We start from the raw sequence: 14,905 nt of genomic DNA, 5'->3' as shown, positions 1-14,905 counted from the left end.
AAAAAAATACCCCAGAAGGTTTTTTCAATTTGCTTTACAAGTATTAGTTCAAAAGGGCCTAGAAAACTGCAAATCCAAGGAGCAGTAACAACATTATATAAGCACCATACTACTGATCTTACTAACTCATAACCTCCAGGGATAGTTCTTTCAAAACGCGTATTGCTTGTAGTTTCTCTGTTATTAAACTTTCATTAAGGAAGCAGAACTGTAAATGGTATTTAGCTCCACAGCTCTGGTCAAGTGTTCACAAAAAGATCTGTGCTATTTGGTTCTCCAGTGAAAACCTTTCAGTTAAGCAACTGACACTGCAAAAATAAATCCTTACTGCACAGAACACTTTCTCAGAAGCCTGTCAATAAAACAAATTCATACAAAAGACCAAGATACAAAAATGCTCAGCACCAATACAAAAAGGTGTTATAAACACTTATGTATTAGATGCATTTTAAATAAACTGGTTAGTCTGAAACACAAATAAATTCTTACCTGTCTCAACAATTTCTCAATAGCCGACATGACCATGAGCCCTCTCCACACAACTGGGGCAGTCTCTTCTATCAAGAAGCCCATAGACATGCTGAAATAAAAAAATCAAAAACTTAATTTTCCAGCATGATATTAAGTATATCTGTCAAGAAGCTTGATTTGAATTAAAACATGCTCACCATGCGATTCCATAGTTCTTAAGGGGCCTCATTAGATTTTCTAAAACAAAACAAACAAATTTTTTTGGGAAGGTGTTTTTTGTTCTGTTTTAAATAAATAAGCTTAGCTTTTTTTATTTTTTTTCTCCTTTTAAGAGCAGTTTTTCCTTCTTTATCAACAGAATTTGTCTATTCTTCCCCTCATTCCTTCCATATATTTATATACGTGTACTTTTACCTATTCTACCTGAGATCTTAGGCCTACATTTTCTTAGGCTGCAGCATTTTACTGGTGTCATTCAGGTCTTGCCGAGAAACAATATATTTGTCCATAAAATAGTGTCTCTGGGTGCTGCTGAAACACAGGCTTCATTTGTGGATACAAAACCTCCATTCACATCTTCCACAGAGACAAAGACTTCAGCTTCTCCAATACCTAGGAACTGCCAAATCACTTGTAACAAAGAAAATCAAAGTCCTACAATGCTTTGTGTTTACTATTTTTAATTGTGCTATCAGCTTATCTCACAAATCAGAGGATCACACTCTTTAAAACATCAGCTTTTCAGGGCATTCATTCTGCTCAAGAACACCAGATGAGAGCTACAAACTAAAGGTACCTCTAGACTACATGCTGATAACAGCGCTGAAGAAAATCCTCAGGACTTACATAAGTTTTCATAAATATATAATATGCTTATTTGGACATTGCAAAGGTAATGCCCTTGCCATGCTCCACACTCCTCCCTACGCTTTCCAGACTCAAGAAAGGAAAAAAAAAAAGGCAAAATACTGCAATTGTTTCACTGACAAAGGGATGAGGCAGCAAGAAGTAAACAAATCAACAATAAGATAACATGAATGCACTCAAAAAGAAATCCCCCCAAAGCCACAAACTCCATCATCCAGGTTCACAATTTTCCTCAAAATGGCACATACATACAAAGGAACCAAAGTAATTATATTTGAGCCTCACCTCACCAGTTTATTTTAAGAGTACATACAGGCAAGAACCAGCAGCAAACAGCAAGACTACTTTAAGCCATAAAGATATATTACAACATGTATTTTGACAGAAACCTCTGACGCAACTAAAGTAAAAACATTTATCTAATAAAATAAGGACAACGTGAATATAATTTTGATGCATTCAAAGCTGAACTCCAAAATTCAGACGAAATAACATCCAAGAGCACTCAAACAGCTGAAATAAAATATACAGATGAAAGCTTTCAAGCAATCAAGTAAACAGGCATTTGACCATGTAATTGGATAAATCGTAGAAATATGGCTGAAAATAAATTCCACACAGTTTTTGTACTCATTGTGTTTTGGTTTACAAATCAAAAAGAACAAAACAAAAAACTAAACAAATCACTTCCATGACAACTGCATTCAAGAAAGTACAAAGCTGTTAAAGGAAAAGAGATGGGCTTGGACTGATTCCCCGAACAAGCTAAATTCACCTCCGTAGCTCCATTCAGATTTTAATCAGGGCTGAGTTTTGGTGGCATTATGCTGTATAACAATTCTAGTCATCAGGCTTACTTCTTTCCCCTGCAGTAAGATGGCTTTGCTATGAAAAGGTTGATGACATTTGAACTTCAGCCTAGATTCACCTCTAGGCACTGCTTTGGTGTCTATGTAAACAACACATACTGCCACAAGCTATAATTCTGCTGACAGTATTGAGGAAAAAAGTACTACTTTCACATTTACCTATGAAAACTTTAAAAAAAAAAAAAGGAATGTGAAGCACCTGTAACAGCATGCATCACTGCAGCATCAAGGTCTGTTTTGTCTTTACTATGAAAAAGAGACAACCATGAAGAAAAAAAGGAGGCCAATTCTTAACTGCTCAGCATGTGAGGATAAGGAACTGAAAAATAAGAATGAAATGATGCAGAAAGCCTAAGAACATTGAGAAAGTTCATCAAAATATCATGCAACTTTTCAGTTCAACCCAGGTGCTCTAAGGTACATCAATACAATACCAATATCTGAGACTAACATCTCAACATCCACTACCTCTGTACAGAACCCAGGTAAGACAGGTGAACCTTATGCAACAGATGCATGTACTTCTCATTCCCCTCAGTGCGTTACAGGAGAGTTGCTGCAGGCACGCTCTGCTGACCTGCTGCCAAAGAGGGTCTCTGTTACTAGAATGGGTGCACTGATTACTCCTCAACAGCAGAGCTTCATTTTATAAACACTGCATCTTAGCTCCTTGGTTAACAATTATGACTATAAACTACTCAGAGGTGCAAGGTTTAATCAAGTTCATATGCTGCACAAGAACAATTCCCAACCTGCTGTATATTCTGGCTATAACATGCTGCATACTCTCAAAAGTAGTACAAAATCCATAAAGCACCCTACTGCTTTCCTACTGCTAAAAAGCATTCTTGAGACTATCTCAAACCTAAAGTGCTTCAGTGGGCTCTGGTAATCACCCTCATCTCATCAAATGCAACAGGCATTCTTCCTCTATCACCCTGGGTCTCATAAAGACTTTCTAAAGCATAACATGTTGAGAAGATTAAGCTAAATGAGAACTCAGTAACATCTCTATTTCCTGTTTATTTCAGAGCATAGTTAACACTTCCTTCTCTGTTATCAGATGCCTACCATACAGCTTCAGAAATCAAGACAACAGACAATAAGTCTGATTTCTTCAAATCATAACAGAAAGAACCACTGATACCCATGTTGATATCAGTTTCCTCATCTGCAAATTATAAGCAAGTTTGGTAGACCTAAATAAAGAGTCCTGTGCTTTCCCACAGAGCAATAAGATCAAAACAGCATCAACGAAATATCAGTAAAATATCTTTTCTGTTAGGATACAAATAGGGAATTGGAAAAGGAGAACATGAAAGAGCAGCACAGCAGATTGGTGATCAAAAGTGTTCAGGGACCAGCCTGAAGACTGGACTATTACTCACTTAAGGAAGAATGATACTGAATCATGTTCAAATCCGAGGGAAGGATCTTCCACACTTCAGAAAACGTACACTTTTGGTTTTGTATTTTTCCAGAAAACCAAACTTTGCAGTTTACTTACTTTCTTACTAGCTTAAGAGCCACTCCAGAGAGCTTATTCTCTGGGAAAAACAGAGCTTATTCTCTGGGATGCCTGACACAGCTGTTCAATGGAATCCACAGGTTAGTGCAATACAAAGTAAGTATAGAGCTATAAATTCCATAGAAAGAGACACTGGCTCTGTTTTCAGATGTCTGCAGATCGAAGCATTAAAGCAAGCAAAAGCTTACATTCAGTCTTATCAGATATGAAAAGAGCATTATTCCAGAAGATTGTGATGTTACACTACACCCCATTAAGAGCCATCATGCTGCTTAAGAAAAGTAAACGTAGCTTATTACATGGATGTTATTTCTACAACATCCATGTAGAAGGCACTATCTCATTTTACAGATGAGAGAATCCAGACACAGGCTGTGAAACTGTTAGTGCTGCCAATGACTGCAGAATCCTGCAGACTTGGAGACCTGTACTGCATTCCTCCAAGGGCTGACACAAGAGAGCCACAGCTCCACTTACCTCCAAATGCAAGAAAGCATAAAAGAACAACCAATAAATAGTTAAGTTTTACAGTTAAAACAACATATTTTGCACTGAAACCGGAAAGAATTAAAATTAAAACAGCAAATTAGGCATAAACAATATTCAACAGGAAAAAGAAGTAGAAAAAAAAAATCACACTAGTCTGTTACACGAGTCTCTGAACTGTATTTTATCACCCCATATTCAAGATCCAGAACAGCAGCTTTAAAAAGTATATTTAAAAGCATATTTGTAAGTATCACATAACTCTAAGCATTCCTTCATCTTTCATGGTATTCTATTTAAACAAAATCACACTAACTCCTCTGCATACATTTATCAGAATTTTCACAAGCTTCATAGTTTAAATAAAAGGATCTGCTGCTGTTTGTACAGCTCAGCATTAGCTAAGGTTTTTTCAACAAATTGCTCTTTTCCACCTCCTCAAATCTCACCATGTCTCTGCTTGAAACACGGAAGACATATGGCACAACAAAACACCTTGCCACCATGCTAGTCGGAGAGTAAACAAAACAGAGCGGAATAGCCTCTGGATCCTACTACATTAAACAAAATCATACAAAACACACTTAATTAATGTGCCATACATACGGACAAGCTAAACAGATTTTCAGCATGGTCACTTGTAAAATCTCAAAAACTTTTTGCATCATCTGTTTTTCAGTTGTGTACAATTTCATGCTACAGTGACTACAGAATATTCCACCAATCTAAGTTAGGCCTCCAACTTCACAAAACTTTCTGTTTATCACATCACAGCAAGTAGTAATTTTCATTTGGCTGTTGCTATGCGTAAGTTTAGGTAAGTTATGTGCAGTACCTTCTGTAAGTCAGCACCCAAGGTCAATAATCTTTAATAGGAGAATCCAGGTTCCAGTCAAGGACATGAAGGCTGCAATCATTACAGGGTTGAACATAAAGATTTCTATCAATCAAGAACAACAAACAAAAGTAGATGTCTTCAGTAGGTTCATAGGAAATAACCATCCCTAAGCGGTAGGAAAAGTGACTACAAAACAGGAAGGGAAAAAGAGTACCAGGTACTCTTTTTGTACAGAGGTCCCCTTGTACAAATATAAATGTATCCCACGACTCCAGATGCCTTCAGGAGCTGGATGTGCAGTGGAGAGCCATACATTCTCATCAGACAGCTTGAAACAAGAAACCATATTTGAACATGTTTTAAACACTGCCAATTTCCTGCTTAAAGACAACTTAGTTTCACTCACGGTGTTAATAGGATGGGAAAGCAAAGCAGAGGGAAGGGGATGGAGGCAAATAGACCCAGAAACTACAGCTGGGTCCCAGACCATTCCATAGTAAAACAGAGCCCAAGCTACCTCCAACGGAAAGGGTGGGATGCTGACACCAAAGTATTAGTCAAAGTCAGAAATTTTAAAAACCCAATCACTTTAACTGCTTATGTCAGAAGCCCAGAATATTCTAAGGCAAACAACTGACTAATTGAGACTTCAAAATGGATTTCACACTGCGTTATAAATTTAATTTGCAGGACTGCCCCAAAGGTACTACAATTTGTATTTTAAGCTTGAAGGAGGGATGAGATTTCCCATTATGCTGTGCACTAACAGTGTTATCTGACCATGGAGACATCACAAATACTTCAACCAAAGCAAACAACCAAAGATAGTCAAAGAACATTACTCAGTGCTCAGAAAATAACTCAATTTTTTAAAGAGACAAATGCAAATAGAAATGTAGCTTTTTCCATAAGAATTCCTTCTTATATTTTGTCAGTCCACCAATCCCATTACCTGAGGTTTTCACAGCTTTTTTCCTCCTAGTAGATTGTAGAGGCAACAAAGCTCTGTGAAAGCATTTTCATTAACAGGGCTGCTTTGCAGCTATGGCATCAGTTCTACTAAAAAGCAAGAGACCCAATTGTTTGCTGGAAGAGTATACTTCAAAAGCAAGTCTGGCAAAAGTAAAAAAAACTCAGTGATGTTTATTACATTTTAAGGCATCCTTGAGTTGTTAAGTTAGGACTAAAGGCACAAGACTAGTTTTAAGTGTTTCCATTGCCTTCAACCACAAACATACTTCTTATAATCACTAAAATAATCCACATTTTGAAGAATTCTCAAAGCTTCATAGAACCAAAAAAGCTGGGTTTGTTTGTTTGTTGTGGCTCAAGAGCTGTCTTAGACTAATTGGAGTGGATTCCTTAAGTTCCTGATATCTGTGGTAAATGAATTGGACTAACACACTGCACAGTTACCAGGCTTCTGTCCTGACACACAAAACACAACAAACTTGGTAGACTCCTGTTGTCGGAAGCTCTGCTTCAGTTTTGCTAAAGAGGGAATGTCCAAGACAGTCACACAGCACAAGACAACAGTAAATCAAAACAGGAAGAACCATGAACATAGGAGACAGACATCCCCTGCTCATTACCTTTAATTCAAGATGTAGATTCAAAAAAACTTTCCCATTAAGTAGAGACTGCCATTGTTTTCATAGCAAAGCTATGGAATTCAACACATTTGAGTCTAATCAGCCCTACATATAGCCTATATACTACTATCTTAAAAAGAACGTAGGTGAAAATAAGAGGAAGAAAAAACTGTTCCAAGTATTGTATGCAGCTTTAACAATGCTGAAATACCTGAGTGCTAATGACAAATGAAAACTATAGTAGACTTGTTGGCTCTTCATGTGGGAAAAAAGAAGCATTCTCAGCACTTTCCATTTCTCGTGAAACACCTCTATCCATCCTTTTGAAATTTTATTTTTATTTCACCATTTGTAAAATGAAGCTCTATATGCTTTACAAGACTGTGACTTTCAACTAAAGAGATGCTAGCTTAAAAACTTTCAATGTCATTTATAGATTTTGTCACTATAGCGAAAGGATGAAAATACTTTTTCTCCTATTTTTGATGTATACTGCTTCATTCTTACTCTCAACATGCAGTCAGTTGTACCGTGGAGAAGGGGGAGGAAAGATGGGAGAACACAATGAGAAAATCACAGATAAAGCATGCAAGTGAAATTAGATTAATATTCTGAGAAGGTTCAAAATTAGTACCAGTTCTTTAATTACACATGTAGCAGAAAACAGAGGTGCAAACACTTATTCCTCTGAAATAAGAGAACAAGTAAATGTGTTTAGTGTACTAAAAGAAAATTCTTTTGTGTATATGTATATATACACACACACACACAACTAAATGTGTATTTATTATTGTATTGTAATAGATCATTTTGCAATGTTTCCAATACGTCTAAAAGTTGGTTGAACCGAACAAACCTTTTACATCTTGAAAAGTAAACCTTATAATATAATGAGAATGTGCTAACCATAATCCATATCAAAATATTTATTATTACTGCACTGCAGGATTTATAATATGAAGACCAATATACTCTGCTTTCAAGTACATAAAATGTATTTTCTTTTAGTTGCAGTGTATCAGTAATTTCTATTTCAATATTACTTAATAAAATTTGATTTGCCACTTATCAAGAAAGACTGTCTTGGTAAAATGCTTCAATTACTATATTTTGTTTATACTGTAGTCTTCTTTGGTCATTTGTATGACTTTATCTAAAACAAAGAATAAAATTTTAATAACTGTCCAGTGTTTTTTTTTTTTTTGCTTACTCTTGCATAATCTTCTGCATACTTTTTCTTTTTTTAAACAGCAGATAACATGCCAATAAATAATTCCTTGCAGAGCTGGCTATTATCTATACAAACTAGACCGGCACTCCTGAGTGTTTCTAGACCACAAATTTAAAACAATATCATATCATTACTATCTAGATATGATTCTAAAATACCTAATGAAATGATTACCCAGGTAAAATTGTTATGAGAAGCTCAGGATTTGTTTGCCAAGCATATAATCCAACTAAAAGACAGAAACAACAAAAACTAAGAGTTTAGCAACAATGGAAATCTTCACTGTATTTAAAACAGACTTTTTTCCATACCCATCCTCAAGTTTCTGACTCTTTCACTCCATAATTATGTTGCCCATACATATCTCCTCTCCCTCAAGTACCAACTACCTCATCACATATGAAAAAGCCTCCACAATAGAAACACAACTAATTGTACCATTTTGAATTATTACTTCCTCTTCAAGACACTTTGAAACAGATTTTCAAAATACCTGCTTACCTTTAACACCAGTAATTTCAGTTATCAGCCCTTAATAAGAAACAAGAACAAAACAAAAAAAACCCTGAAGCATAGTCAGCCACTTTGACACGAGCAACCGCAGAACTGCTTACAATGCTCCTAAGAAAACCTGCTTCCTGTGAACACATCTGTGAATACAGTTGTTTTCAGTTAAAATTATTTTGTTTAATCGCAGGTACAAAATACTTCCTTAGTACTGCTATATTTTCTGACATTTTTGTTTTTACTGCAACAGCTACTTAAGTTTGCTTCTCATACAATGAAAGAGGTTTTTACACTGTGCCAGAGCTTACACTTTTTGCTTAACCTTTACTGCCTATTTTCAACACATGCTTCCCAGAGAATGCAAGATGGCCCTTCAGGCTAATAAAAAAAGACAACCACCTCAAAGCAGTCTTCTCATCAGCACAGGGATTTTCAATCAGCAATGTCACATACTGCTGCTGATTCTTTTCTATAATGAAATCAACACAGGTAATCTTAGTGGTGCAGACGCATCTGCTTAGTCTCCAACTAGATACCATGAATACAGATAGTGGAAACAGCAAATGTTTCTGGAAACTAAAGGAGAACAAGTTAAAAAGGCACATTAGGCTTTCTAGACTAACAACAGCTAGCAGGCATCAAAATCATTGAGGATGGGAGGTCAGACTGTTGAAGTGAAAGAAAGTTAAAAAACAAACAAACATTTGGGGATGTTGATGTTGATCAAAGAAAAAGAAAATGTATCAGTTTAAGAGAGTTCTCTGATAAACTCAAGGAGTATCTGGTCCTGACAAATCTTCAAAGACAAGACTGCTTGGCCCAAGAAGTGGAAGCGATACAGAACTGTTTCAGTTATCTAGATAAGCTGTGGTAAGGCATCAAAGTAAAACGCCACATTTCAGTTCAGAATACTTTCAGAAAAGAATAATCAACATGTTACATTGAACTACAGGCAATTTAAAAACCACTTGTTTACAAGTCAAGAGGCAGTAGCAGTACAAAATATGACGTTGAGAGTATCAAACTTAGTTTTTATTTGAATTAATCATGATGCTGTTTCACCGGTGAAGTATGATAAAGACATCTCTGTTGATTAATACAAGCTCTATCTTTAAAATTAAACCTTCACATATGACCAGGAAACTTCATGGTTACATGAACAACCACACTATCAATGTAACATTTTCTTTAATTAGTACACTGCAAGTTTTCTATTCATAATCCAAATTTTCTACTCATATCAAAAAAATGGATTCCCAAAATCCTCGATAAAGCAATTTCATGCAGACATCTTTATAAAAGTCTCAAGAAATTGTATTTTGAAATCCTTATTTTTTGTATATTACAGAATTCGCTATTAAGCTGAAGTGCTGCAGACATACTGTCTGTACTAGCACTGTATCCTAGCTGGGGGGAGAGCCAAGTATCCATGTTTTATTTTATACTTTTATCAGTAATGTCATTTCTATAGCTCTTACAATATTAACCTCAATAGGGCTGGGATATACTTAGTGCTGGCTTCTCTCAGAAACTACTCTTCAATTCCAAAGAGTAAGAACAGATCTTTTCAATATATTATTTTATAAAGAAATAAAAAGGGCACTGAAGGCATCACAAAATGGCAACAAAGTTTTTGAAATATTAAGAGAATTCAACTGTCATAAATAAGAAAGCCCACTAAAACCTTAATCATCATTTAAATTAAGTGAAAGAATGTTACAGTTATTTGGTGAAAGGGCAACATCATTTCAGCCATTTAATAGATTCTGCTTTTTGCAAAGTAGTTTAAATGGAGACCAAAAAAAACCTAAACTTCTGCAGCCTAGTAAGTCAGAAAACAGCTTTAAGTAAATCATTTGAGCAAAGAGTTTAAGTAATGCTTTTGCTATTTGTATTAGAAATGTTGACATATCGTAGCTGATGTTAGTATTTATTCCATAGTTAAATTATCCTCCATCAGCTAATTAAATTCAGTCATAAACTTATTAACCGTATTTCCCTGATCATTTAAAGTATTTTGAATGATACTCTATTAAACATTAGCAGGCTTTCCAACATACTGAAGCCTGCAAGATTCCACTGAGTATCTCCCATTTATGCAGACTCTCCTTACTAAGAACACCTAATTCATTTTGAAAACTCTATTATGGTGTCAGAATAATTATTCTCAATTCAAGAGCAATAATTGCTGCACAGATTTCTTCTGTACAGTACCAAGCAATCCCAAACTCTTTTTCACTGCTACACATGAGGAAGAACTTAAAAATCCAAGTACAAGAGTGACCAGAACCTTATAGGATTACTGTACGTATCCAGTAATAAAGGATGATGCTACTCATTTTCATATCCAGGCCTCGTGCTGAAACACAGACACCCCCACAACTTATCTTTTTTTGCAACTATATCCTATTATTGTCACTAAAATAATGAAATCCTTGAAACTCACTATGAAAGTTTCCTGTGTCATGGTATTTCCTATTATCACAACCAAACCACCTTCATGTCAGCACTTTCGTTGTTGCTACTCTACAGCTGCATCAACTCAGGAGTTAAACTCCAAAGGAAACTTAACAGAACTTCTGAAAAACAAATTCTACCCTGCAATCATTCACACTGAATTGTGACACCATTTTCTCTGTAGACATGTGTTATATGTCCTGCTTTTGAAAGACACAAATCCAATTTCTGTTAAAGGTCCTAATAGTATTTACTTGCACGTTCCACACAAAGGCAGAAAGAATATATCTCTGCTATCAAAACATGTTTACTAGACAACAGTGAACAATTTCAGCTCAAGGAAATCCTCTAATTTCTACTACACTGAATGCCTTGTTTTTTTCACAACACACAAAACATGCTAAGATAAAAGTCTATCGTTAATTTTCAGCTGTATCCTCAAAGCATCCCTAGTCACTAATATTTACATATCACAGCACTGAGCTGTCACAGTATCTAAATGAATCCTTAATTGAAGTCCTTGTATTCTCAGCAAATTAAATGGTACAACCATAATAAATAGATTGGGCAACTTCCCCCTCGTTTGAGGCTCATAATTTAGATTTCAATTTATAGAATCATAGAATGAATGACCTGGGTTGAAAAGAACCTCAAAGATCATCTAGTTTCAACCTCCCCTGCTACGTGCAGGGTTGCCAACCACTACACCAGGCTGCCAAGAACCACATCCAGCCTGGCCTTGAATGCCTTCAGGCATGGGGCATCCACAACCTCTCTGGGCAACCTGTTCCAGTGTGTCACCACCCTCCCTCTGAGTGGAAAAAATTCCTCAGAATGTGGAATGGATTAATAAAATACAAGATTAAATGTATTTTTGCCCTGGGCACATAAGAAGAACATAAGAATACTTCAGTATCCTTCCCAATACAAACAAGGAATCAAACTCAATAATACATGAGAGTGTTCATCCATTTATTACACAACAGAATTAGCTTTTACCTTCAAAAACTAAAACATAAGCCATATATATAAAACAAACATTCTTTCTCTGCAAGAAAGTATCTAAATAATCTCTGTATTTGTAAGCTATGTACTTTAATGTAAAAAGTACTCAAATTGACAGTTGTTTGTACAAGCATGCATCTTCTAGTTCACCTGCAGCGTATCTGCAACATTATTACCTCCTTCTAAAGAGTACAGGGTAGAAGTATTAGAATACAAACAGTAATACTAAACTTGCCACACTTAGATTTTCAGAGGCTAACTCCACACACTATAACAACCTTTTAAAAGATTTGGGGAAATGGCCTCAAGTTGCACCAGGGGAGGTTTAGGCTGGATATCAGGAAAAACTTCTTTACAGAATGGGTGATTAAGCAACAGAATAGGCTCCCCAGGGAGGTGGCTGAGTCACCACTCCTGGCTGTGTTTAAAATCCATTTGGATGTGGTCCTCAGGGACATGATTTAGCAGAGGGTTGTTAGAGTTAGAGTAGTATGGTTAGGTTGGGGTTGAACTCGATGATCTTGAAGGTCTTTTGCAATCTGAGCAATTCTATGATTCTAAGATTCCATACTAGCACTGTTTCATTCTGCACATTTTCTACCAGCTGAGAACATACAGAACAGCCACTACCAAAACCCACAGATGTATACAGATTAATTAGAAATAGACATTTTAAAACAATAGCAGAGTAAATATAGAGTAAATATAAATAGCAGAGTAAATACAAAAAGATATGGCACAAATGAAAGAGGAAGGAATATTTAACTTGCCTACTACTTAGTAATGACTTCCCACAAATATTAATGAGATACATATCTGTGTGTGTATATATATATATAAATAAATATTTAAAATTTTATAATATATGTGTATATATATTAAAAAACTATATTAAAAATAGTTTCTTATTTTGGTGAAACCCTTTTTTGTAACACTTCATCTGGTCCATGTCCTCAGTCCCCCCATCAACAAGTATTGCCAGTTTGGCCTTTCTTGACTACAATCCTAGCTCATTTTGGTGCAGCCCAAGTGCTAGTAGCATGAGACTGTGGTTAAATATATATATTTTTAATTACATGCACTTCGCCATAGAAGGAGCAAAACAAAGCACTGAAATCTCACGATCTCAGAGGCTGGCAAAGTACTGTAATAACATTTACTTTATTTCCTAGATTTGTCATTTTTCTCCCCCAGGTGACGGCTTTCATTTTGTTTTATGTTGTTACTGTTGTCTAATTTGAAGATGTTCTACAGTGGGATCCTATATAGCAATTTTAAACCTGTTAACAGTAATGTACCTTTCCTGGTTACTTTTTCCAGTCCATTCAGTAACAATCCATGAAAATCCCAAAGCCAATGGAGCCACTTAAAAAAAGATCATGAATATGCTCCTAGCTGTATAACCTAGCTTTGAAAGTTGCCTCAGAAATAAAAATAAAAAATTAATACACTCAGTTTTCATTTTCTGTTTGCATCCCTCCTGTACCACACCACACACCAAGGAAGCATAAATGAATGTTCTCCTCTGTTCATCTCTGTACAAAAAAGCAATAAGAAAAAAAATAAATCACACTTACTTGGTGTTAACTCTGGGTTTCCTTTTAAGTTCATCATCTTCGGAATCGAAGGCCCATATATGTCTGCATCAAGCAAACCAACTTCTTTTGCCTGTGTAAGAACCAAAGAAAAAGTATTTATCTCTTTCAAAATCTCTCTTTCAAAGTCTTTCTTTCAAAACGTCTTACAAGCAAAATTTAAAACTGCCCACAGAAATAAAAATACAATCTCAACTTTAGATGGAAGTTATTACTGTTTCTTTTCTGTCTAAACTGCAATTGAAGCATGAAAGGTAACACTGTTTACGCTTTTTAGCCAGAGGTCACAAAATTTAGGTTCACAGAACATATAATCCTCACTTGCACATTTTGTTATTTACAGTGTGGACCACAGACTTTATATTAACAAACACTATAAGCAACATTCTCTCTACTCCATGCACACAGACTTAAGAGCTTTTTAAAGGCAGCACATTTCATTGTAAGAAATTAGCAACATTTGGAAATACATATTGAGATCAGAATTACATCAATGACTGCACAAAGAATGTCAAAACATTAAAATGTGTTTTTATCTTCTTTTAAGAGGCCAGAATAAATTTTGGCAGATATCTTGAAAGTATCAAAATCTAGGTTACAAAGCCAACTAAGCAGGTACAGCATTTCAATCAAGTGCAAAGGAATACTAAAAATATGGGTTTATTTAACAACACATGGTACCTCATGCAATAAACTTTAAATAAAAGTTATTTCAGCTATGTTGTCTAGACATACAAGACTCATTCTGACATGCTTTTTTAAATTTTTTTTTTAAATGCGTACATATTTTGTGGGAATGAAAATATTTTTCCTACAGATGGCAAGACAAACTACCAATTACCAGGTTCTGCCAACTAAGTAATAAAGAGCAAACTCTTTTAAATGCTGAACATCAAGTTTCTCACATATAAAAAGCATTCAACATTTTGCAAAATTGCAGGAAAGTATGTTTAAGGGCTTGTTCAAAAGGTTAATAAGGCAATGGGAGCTTTTCCAACTATGCTGAATCACACTTTCACTGTTAATGCTTCAAAGTGTTTCATTTTTCTGAAAAAAACTTTCATAATTTAGAATCACATTAAGTCTTTTTTTTTTAAATCAAGATTTTGGTGGGAAAGATGTAGACAAAATACAAAGGCTTGGTAATAACTACTATGTTTGTGGTTAGAAGACAACCGTAGGGAGGCTTTTAATGCAGGCCTACAGAATCACTAGCTTTTAACAGGATTTCTCAACATGAACTACATTCCTCTGTACCTCAGTTTGTTCAGATTGTTTTTTAATGCAGAAACACACTTGGATTAGAAAACTAAGTTCAAGTCACTACTACTAAATTGACAGGCATTTCAATTTACTATCTTACACTAGCCTAGACACCTTATGCTAGTCAGACACCTAAGTCTGACCCTATTTACTACAAAATGAATCATAATTTGTTTTTCCAGGGTTGTTTTCGGGG

General features: G+C 35.5%; 1 protein-coding gene across 1 annotated transcript in view; it reads right to left on the bottom strand.

Moving 5' to 3' along the window:
* NUBPL (nucleotide binding protein like) overlaps positions 1-14,905 on the bottom strand; it is a gene marked incomplete at its 5' end in the record, with an annotated part of 81,692 nt that overhangs the window by 51,728 nt on the left and 15,059 nt on the right. The window contains 3 exons of the mRNA XM_010711664.3: positions 490-580; positions 669-708; positions 13,429-13,519. Of these exons, the coding sequence (XP_010709966.1) occupies positions 490-580; positions 669-708; positions 13,429-13,519 (222 nt within the window). The remainder of the gene's footprint in view (positions 1-489; positions 581-668; positions 709-13,428; positions 13,520-14,905) is intronic.

This window comes from Meleagris gallopavo, chromosome 5 (assembly GCF_000146605.3).
Source record: "Meleagris gallopavo isolate NT-WF06-2002-E0010 breed Aviagen turkey brand Nicholas breeding stock chromosome 5, Turkey_5.1, whole genome shotgun sequence".
Taxonomy (NCBI): Eukaryota; Metazoa; Chordata; class Aves; order Galliformes; family Phasianidae; genus Meleagris; species Meleagris gallopavo.
Note: the sequence above shows the minus strand (reverse complement) of the source record. Positions and strands in the feature narration are given on the sequence as shown.